The 8,806-nt window shown below is 43.0% G+C and overlaps 1 protein-coding gene across 1 annotated transcript in view; it reads right to left on the reverse strand.

The window, feature by feature from the left end:
• LOC125533041 (ABC transporter A family member 2-like) overlaps nt 1-4,675 on the reverse strand; it is an 8,938-nt gene extending 4,263 nt beyond the window's left edge. Inside the window, exons 1-13 of the mRNA XM_048696842.1 lie at nt 4,177-4,675; nt 2,664-2,895; nt 2,311-2,480; nt 2,009-2,194; nt 1,727-1,822; nt 1,439-1,639; nt 1,195-1,351; nt 877-1,103; nt 672-789; nt 500-576; nt 327-416; nt 96-239; nt 6-12 (exon numbers count right to left, since the gene is read on the reverse strand). Coding sequence (XP_048552799.1) covers nt 6-12; nt 96-239; nt 327-416; nt 500-576; nt 672-789; nt 877-1,103; nt 1,195-1,351; nt 1,439-1,639; nt 1,727-1,822; nt 2,009-2,194; nt 2,311-2,480; nt 2,664-2,895; nt 4,177-4,545 — 2,074 coding nt within the window. The 5' untranslated portion in view covers nt 4,546-4,675. The remainder of the gene's footprint in view (nt 1-5; nt 13-95; nt 240-326; nt 417-499; nt 577-671; nt 790-876; nt 1,104-1,194; nt 1,352-1,438; nt 1,640-1,726; nt 1,823-2,008; nt 2,195-2,310; nt 2,481-2,663; nt 2,896-4,176) is intronic.
• Nucleotides 4,676-8,806: the final 4,131 nt, after the last annotated feature.

The following is an 8,806-nucleotide window of genomic DNA, read 5'->3' on the forward strand; positions in this document are numbered from 1 at the left end:
CATGCCAGTTGTCTGTGTAGGATATAAATGGTTAGATTAACATGTTGCATTTTATGTGTAGCAAGTGAACCGATGAAAATCTGACAGGTCTCTACCGGCTCATCAAGAAACACCAATTTTGGGTCACCAATTAGAGCAATCGCAACACTTAACCGCCGTTTCATTCCACCACTGTAGCTACCTGCTCTAACATTAGCTGCCTGGCTGAGCTTCACTTGGGCTAGTGACTGTTCTGCTACCTGCATTGGATGAACAGAGAAAGATTAATATGCAAAACAATGGAGAGTGTTGGGGAGTAGTTGTCTATAGGTTCTTAAGAAACATACCGACTTGATTGTTGATGATGGCAACCCCTTGATGCTGGCAAACAACTCCATGTGCTCCTTAGCCGTCAATGCATCCCATAGGATGTCAAACTGCAAAGCAAACATATTTATCTTCCATTAAAACTGGACAGCGCCTGCATGATAATATGTGAATGAATGTTCAAAAGACCAACCTGCGGACAGACTCCAATCATTCTGCGAATATTAGACATACCCGCAGAGCTTCGAACGGAATGACCATAAATCAAAGCTGTCACATGTTCAAAGTGGCTTGTTAGCATATTCATAGTTACTGATAACATATCATATCACCAACCATTGCTGCAGGGAAGGAATGACACTGACCATCGCCGCCGGTAATTGGTGTGATACCAGTCAGACAACTGATTGTAGTTGTTTTACCAGCTCCATTTGGGCCAAGAAGACAAAATAGCTGGTCCTTCTCAAGGTTAACCCATAAGCCCTGGTGAGATTTATTAGGTGGTTAATATCATAGGAACCAAAGCTTGCTTGCTTTTAGTACTAGACTAGAAGATCACTGAGAGCTCACTTTGACAGAATGGAATGGCTTAGTTGTTTTGCACTTGCAGCAACCCATATTAAAACTTCCTGGATAGGTTTTCCGCAAGCCGTGTATTTGAACCGCAACACCAGGATCTACCTCATTGCCTGCAGCTTGTTCTTTTACTAGATTTTCCTCGGTAAGAACATCCTCATCAGTAGGGCTAGCATCATCAGCCGGCCGGTTCGAACCAAAACAGCTACAAAGGCCTCCCTCTGGAGTGGATCAATCAGATTAATGAGTATCGTTACATAATACAGCTAAAAACATGGTGAAGAACTACTGCACACTTAAATAAACTCTGACCTCGCATCTTGCCTCCTTTCCCTGTCCAGTATGAAGGCGTCAGAAAGTAAAACACTGACTTTCTAACACCATTGACATTTGGAATTATGTTGTCGAAGTAGATCGCCAGGATAAACCACAAGAAAAATGTGGAGATGAGCCATATGTAGATGTCATCCTGACAGATGTTTGCAAACAATCAGGGATTTAAGTTGCATAAGCACTAAAAGTAAATACCTGCTAATGAGCAAAGTTTTGTACATACTACTGTAATGACGCAGTCCGTCTCAAAGGATTGGCACGTTTTACGCTGGTTCCAGCTAATACCTTTGTCTTCTGGAGTTGCTGTTGCCTTACCTAGAATATTGAGGGCTTGGGCAAAAACATTAGGAGGAAAGAAGGACCATATTGTCCGGTAGTACGCCTCATAGGTATTTGAATATGGGAACCCGAAGGTTGTAACAAGCTGCACAAGCAAGTAACCAAGGGGTTTGCTTATTTTCTGACAACTTGAAATACTGTATCTGTAAGATGATGATTAAGCAAGCATTACCTGTGTCAAGAATCCAATGATGAATATTGCAAATCCAACAGTAGTAGCTGATGCTGCTTTTGCTACAAATGTGGATATCATGAAAGCAAAACCAAGCTGCAGAAATTATCATGAAGAAGACTGTTAAGGAAAAAAGAAAAAAAACATTTGTCTGCAGATTCTGATAGAAATTCAGAAAATTAATAAACAAAATTCATTCATGGAAGCATGATATTTATCTATATTTAACACTCCAAATAGAGACAAGCAAAACAAGCATACCGATCAGTATATATAGCTTACCATGTTCAGTTGGAAGAGGAAGAATAGGATGAATAAGATTCCAAAGCTATTGTTCAGGAAGAAGTCAAACTGGAACATCATCCCAAAGAGCACCGTGAAAAGTGCTGAGAGTAATGTAAGCAAGGCCTCCCAGGTAAGCCATGATAACCAATAAGCCGATTCATAGAGACCCATGATAGACATAGCCTGTGAATGGTACCAAACTTAATAGTGATGCCAAGCATGAAGCCATAAAAACCTCGACAAAAAAAAAAGATACACAAATCGTAGCATGCAGATGGAGAGACGGAAAAAGCTTGAACCTGACGAAGTTTAAGTTCTTTCTCTGTAACCAAGGCACTGATTTGGAAAACAAATCCAAACATTGCAATGGCAAGGAAGAAAGTTGGCCCTGCTTGGGCAATTGTAGAGAAGGTTTCAGTTGCTGGGTGAGCAAATTCCTTGAATCCCACAGTCCAGCTAAAATTTGGATCTGTCAATCATGAAATTTACTGTTATTCCCAAGTACTACTATAAAATGGAAGCAACACTTATTTATGCTGCATACATATAATCTGAAAATTGTTGCCAAAGGATATGAAAAGTGTGGTACTACATACTAATTTGTACGCGTGAAACAAAAGCATTCCTTAAAATACCACAGAAGCAGCAATACCTCTAAGAATCAGCCTTGCCATTTCTCTCTCAGCTGCAACTTGAAGCGGTATCTGGAACTTGAAGGTGGGGTCCTCATATGTTCCTCTTCGAGCTACTGGAGTGGAGTTTGTCTGAATACCATACGACATCTGGTTGGCATTTATATCTTGAAAATGCAAAGCGCCAGGGCAGCGCATCGGGTTTGCAAATAGCCAAGCATCGACTTCATCTGGAGTGCTAAAACCTAAGACCTGAGAAACTCACCATGAAACAATTTAGGTAGCATGTACTGTCGCATATCGAGTAATAAACAATTCAAGGGTGACCTGCAAAGTTGTTTGAGTAACCCTGAAGAAACTCAAGAACTTTAACTAGTCCACATGCTATAGGTTGCAGTTTATCACAAAATTCAAATTTATTCAACTGACAGTAAACTATTAGTTAAAATTTATTTTATCCCGAATACCATCCTTAATTTATTCAAGTTGTGTATGAAAAATAATGAAAAGCTTCAGCAGCTGAATTGAAGTATACTACTGTATTTCAGACCACAGTACAGAGGAAAACAGGGCCTGTACATTAGTTGATTTGACCATTACATTCAATTAACAAGAGGTTGTGGTTGCATTTAAAAATGTTTGCAAAGAAAACATATTATTTTTGAAAAATAAACCAACACCACTCTTTGATATCATCGTCTCTTCTGTGCTAAAGCAAGCATATTTTCAGTTAGATTCAAATCTACATTCACACCGTCTTCGTTTCCAAGGAAAGACATTGTGTACTCAGATAAATAAATTAAACTGTGGCACGAAAATGACATCAAAGTCATCTAAGACAAGCCAGAACTGAATTTGGCTGTTCCAGGTAGACCTGCATGCATCCAAGTAGAAACAAAATAGGCTCTTTTCCCCCAACATTTTCTTAGGAAAAATCGCAAAATTCTGGCATCCAAAGTGGGTGCCCACCGTTTGGTTGGAGTGCGGTGGTAAGCCAAATGGAAGCAAACCACATAGCGACATTGTCAACATCAAACCCAAATGATGATCTAAGTTCAACATCAAATCAGCGAATCTCCTCAAAAAGGCTTGAAGGATATATATATAAATTAAAAAATTGACGTCGCACATAAGCCGGTCCTCCACCAAAATCAAGTTTTCACCCAATAAGAAAGTTAAAATCTGTCTGTACCGAGCAGTAAAAAAACTGAAAACCTTCAGACCTGGGACCAAACCACAATGCTACTACATGAGTCCAAACAGTTCAGTCTGACGACCTCATGGAGCGGTTAAAATCAACTCAGTTCCTCAAAATAATTCAGGCAGTTTTCTCTCGACAAGAACGCACGGAGAATTTCGACCCCCCTCACCGAAAAAACCCCCAAATCGTCACGCTAAACGTGCGAGCAACCAACTCCGCGGCACGAAGACCGGCCGAACGCACGCCGCGAAATTAATCCACCACGAATAATTGCGCGCAGAGTCAAACCGATGACTGGAAAAACAAAAAAACAGAGGAATCAAATCTCTGACCTTCTCGGCGGGGATCGTCCGGCCGGGGTTGTTCCTGCGGATGGCGTCGACGAGCGCCGAGACGCGGGCGCTGCCGCCGCCGCTCCAGAGGAAGTCGTAGCAGGGGGTCTTGACGAAGAACTTGTCCTCGCAGGGCGGGATGGGCGGCGCGACGAGCGCCTTGGGGTCGCGCACGTTCTGGTAGGCGGTGGTGTAGGAGAAGCGGGAGCGGACGGCGCGGTCGATGCAGAAGATGAGGAAGATGAAGAGGAGGGAGGAGAGCAGCTGCAGCGCCGACGAGCGCCGGTGGCGCCAGGCGAGCGCCGCGTTCTTGCGGAGCAGGGAGCGGTACTGCTGCCACGCCAGCGCCGGCCCGCTCAGGAGCTCCATCGGGGGTGGAGGTGGGGGTGGACTGGGGCCGGAGGAGTTCGAGTTCCCTGGGTCTCCGAGAATGGTTTGGGTATTTATTAGGGGGGCGACTGAAAACGGCCGGAAAACTGGAGGAGAGGCAGCCGCGCCGGACTGTCCTCCTGTCCTAGCTGTGTTCCTCAGTTTTTAACACCGGCCACCGTAGAGGACGGGGCGTCGACCTGTTAGCTGGGTAGCTGAGGTTGCTGCCAGCTCATCCGAGTTCGAGTCTTGGCACAGATACATGGTGTTTATGAAGTTTTTTCTGTAAAGAAAAGCCAATGAGGGTTGGTCCTTGGGTTGGTCTCATTTTTTTAACACCAGCCACCGTGGTGAGTATCGCACACAAGATATGCAGGAAATTAGTGTACTCCCTCCGTTTCTTTTTTACTCTGTATGTATGAGATTTGTGTTAAGTCAAACTTTGCAAATTTATATTTAAAATATCAACATTTACAATACTAGATAATGTAATATGAAACTGAATTCCATATTGAATCTAGTAATAGTAATTCGGTATTGTGAATGTTGATACTTTGATCTATAAGTTTGGTCAAATACTTCCTTCGTTCCATAGTAAGTGTTGTAATTCTAAACTAAGCTTGAACTAACCTTAGTTTAAAACTGCGACGTTTATTTTGGATCGGGGAGAGCACAATTTATACAGTCCTCTCGTTTCTATTTACTCTGTATTAGTTCCGATATAACTCAAAGTTTATAGAGTTTGATCAAGTTTACAGAACATATTATACCCTTTCACAATAACGAATGCCCCCATCTGTATCAAAATATAAGACCTTCTTTTGACACTACCGTAGTGTCAAACATATATGATGTGAAAATATATTCTATGATCATTGTAACGGTATTGATTTGATATCGTGGATGTTAACATTTATTTTATATACTTCATCAACGTTTGACTTGAGACAAAGATAATATGCAAAGTAAATAATCCGCCCCAAAATATAAGGTGTGTTATTTTTTTAAGTCAAATATGTGCATGTTTGACCAAGTTTTGAGTACAATACCAAACTTTTATCACTAGATCCACCATGAAAAGTATTTTCATATTTTATTTATTGTGTATTGTAGATGCTTATATTTTATTCTAAAATCTTGGTCAAACATGCATAAGTTTGACTTGCGGCAAAACTGACGCACCTTATATTTTGGAACGAATGGAGTACTATTGGTTGTTATTTAAGATAATCTCATTTAGTTACTATTATGGATACTCCATTGTTGCGGGTATAAATTGGATTCTGGGGATTCATGAAGATATCTCTCACAATAAATACATACTATCCTACCAAGGCATGCATCATTAAATTAGTACTCCATGTATTACTCTTTGCATTCCTTAATGTAGTGTATATGTTTTTAAGATAAATTTTGTAAATTTGATCCGACAAGTTGGGAGTTGAGTCGCCGGTGTTGGAGGTGGATGATCTAGATGCGATGTCTAGATTAGATCTACTGAAGAGCTATTCTACGCTTCTAGCAATTCTGGAGTGAGCATAATTGGTTTGATGCCAACATTTGGCATTGCCAACATTCGGCAAAATCATAAGTTGCCAAAAGTTGGCAACTTTTTGTGAGATTGACAAGAAAATTTGGTAGCCAACCAATCGCTAGCCAGCATTTGGCATTTGCCAAATATTGGCATGCCAACTTTTGGCACCAAACCAATTATGCTCTTCCCTTCCCTTCTCTTGTTTGGTCGGGACCCTTATATAGGGCTCTTGGTCGGGTCCAGACCCTTATATAGTGCTCTTGGTTGGGGCCATCGTCCTCTGTCTCGATCTTCTTGGCATACAAGCATTAGACGTCTCTGTGTCTAGTAACTGCATGCGTTCTTTAAAGGAAACTAGGGGTGTCACCTTTGAGGAATTGGTCATCCAGGCACGACCCTCCCATACCGTGCACAAGCGGGAACATACGACCCACAATATAACATCTGATGCATAGGTAAGTGTTGAACCCACTCCCCCTCGATAAGCCCCCCCCCAACCCAATCAGTATGTGTAATGAGACCACGGGTGAGTTGCCAAGTCCTTCGCGTTGTCTTGTCATCGACAGGTGACTTGTTCCATGTTTACCCGGCCTTAGTCTAACACATTGTCTTTGTTAGACTGCTCGTCTGCCTCGCATTCCACCGTCACGTGGCTTCTTCCCTAAGAGACGTGAATTACGGGTGGTGCGCCTTTTGCCGCCTCGATCTGCCCTGCGCTTTTATCACTCATCGTTTTAGCTTTTGAGGATGTGTGGGGATGAGGCTTTATATTCTTCTTCTTTTATCCATCAGGAGATTATCACCCTGCCCCACCTTATTTAGATGCCATAGACAAGAAAAAAAACCTCATGGGTCCTAAGAAAATTGTTTTGAGGGGAAAATCTATCCTCCAAGAGAAAGGGAAGACTCCAATGGGGCACCCCTTGGTTGTTGAACAAAGAAAAACTCTACCAAAGTCGCCATATCGGCTCGATCGGCGTAATAACCGCCAATATGGTGTTTTGACCTAAGAGGTCACTTTAGCAGAGTTGACATCCGGACCGAGTCGCCATAATTTATGGAGGGCACTCCATATCGAGCCTACAAGCCTCCATATTTTGGAGACCGAGGGCGCTAGTTTGGAGGGCATTCCATCCGCCAACCGCTTGCGCCGGAAGGAATGTTTCAGGTCCCTCCTTAGGCTCCCGCGCCGGTCATCTCCTCTCCTTCCCCTTCTCTCTACTTCATGCCCACCAAAATTAGCACCTCGCTGCCCGGCAACCCGGAATCGGCACCCAATTGCCAGAATCGATACCCCACCATCGGAACGAGATCCTCTGACTTAGATCGATCTACTGCCGAGGGAAGTAGTACGCGTTGCGCCGTCCGTTGGCGATCTGACGACTCGCTGTGAGGTGCGCTCTTTCCTTCTCTCTCGTTCGTGTCCACACGAACACAAGCAGCCCATCCGGCCCAACAGGACGGCACCCATCGATTCATCGCCTGAGCTCTCGTCTCGTTAAAAAAAGGAACTCTCGCCTCGCCTTAGGGTTCGCCGGCGGGGAGGAGCAGCTCCGGGAGGACGGGACGCCGCCTAGCCGTGGAGGCGGCAGACAGCCGCCGCTTCGTCCAGGTGTCAGGCCGCCTAGCAGTGGAGGCAGCGGAGCCAGCAGCTGCCTCGTCCAGGGCGCGATGCGTCAGAGCCATCGAGGCCATGGAGCTGCGGAGCTGGCGCCGTCGAGGCCGTGGAGCTGCCGAGGCCACAAAGCCAACCTCGTCAAGGCTTCTGCGGCCCATCTGCTCTGCTGCTTGTACTGTATCTTGATGTACTAATGTTTTCAGAGTAAAAAGAGAGAAGCTACAGCAGCATTTTGAATGTTATGATTGAATTATTGTTCTAGTTTGTACTTCTACATTTGCATTGGTCCAACTTGGATGGTACTTGTACATGTGCAGAGTTGAACAGATTTGTATGGAAAATGTTTCTGCTTTCTTGAATGTTTGTTTTGGCTGAAGAATTGTTCCAGTAAATTTGAAAGCATATAACAAGTGTAGTTAATTAAAGAGGATAGCACCTGCTATTGACAATTTGTGAGCATGTCCTTCCAAGAATAAAATGATTTGCAAGTCATAATGCCTGCTTTGGCTGCTGAATGTAAATGAGCATGCATACAAAAATTGCAGGTGCATTGAACAAAATAGATGCCAACCCAGGGAGTATATCTCTGAAATGCATGAAAAAACTGATTGATCAACTAGAACCTAAACTGAACTGAATGGCCAAATTTCACAAAACCATGCTTGTTTGTGCTCTCATTCAAGTAAATAGCACATGGTTGCCCAAAAACAGTAGCACTTCACCACGACCCAGTAAATAGATCATCTGTAATTGGTCCCTGGAAATTGAATTAAATAAGTAAGTATTTATAAGAATAATTGCCATCCCCTAAATTTGTAGACTAATTATATGGGCAAGATTACCATCAAAAGTTGAGTAAAGCTAAGACTGTCCTTGTAATCTTGAGACTCCTTCATATTGTCCTTGTAAACTATAACATCTGCAACTTGTCCAACCTCTTGTTTCTTCTAATGAAAGAAAATTTGAGGGTTATGAGAATTGATGGGCAGAATATTAACATTGAAAAGACAATAGTTATTTAGAAACATACCTCTTCCTCGAACTGTGATGTAGTTTTGTTTTCTCTCTTTTTCCTAGCCTTGTGCTTCATCTCAAGCCAATTTCTTTTT

The sequence above is a fragment of the Triticum urartu genome, chromosome 1 (genome assembly GCF_003073215.2).
Source record: "Triticum urartu cultivar G1812 chromosome 1, Tu2.1, whole genome shotgun sequence".
NCBI classification, from domain to species: Eukaryota; Viridiplantae; Streptophyta; class Magnoliopsida; order Poales; family Poaceae; genus Triticum; species Triticum urartu.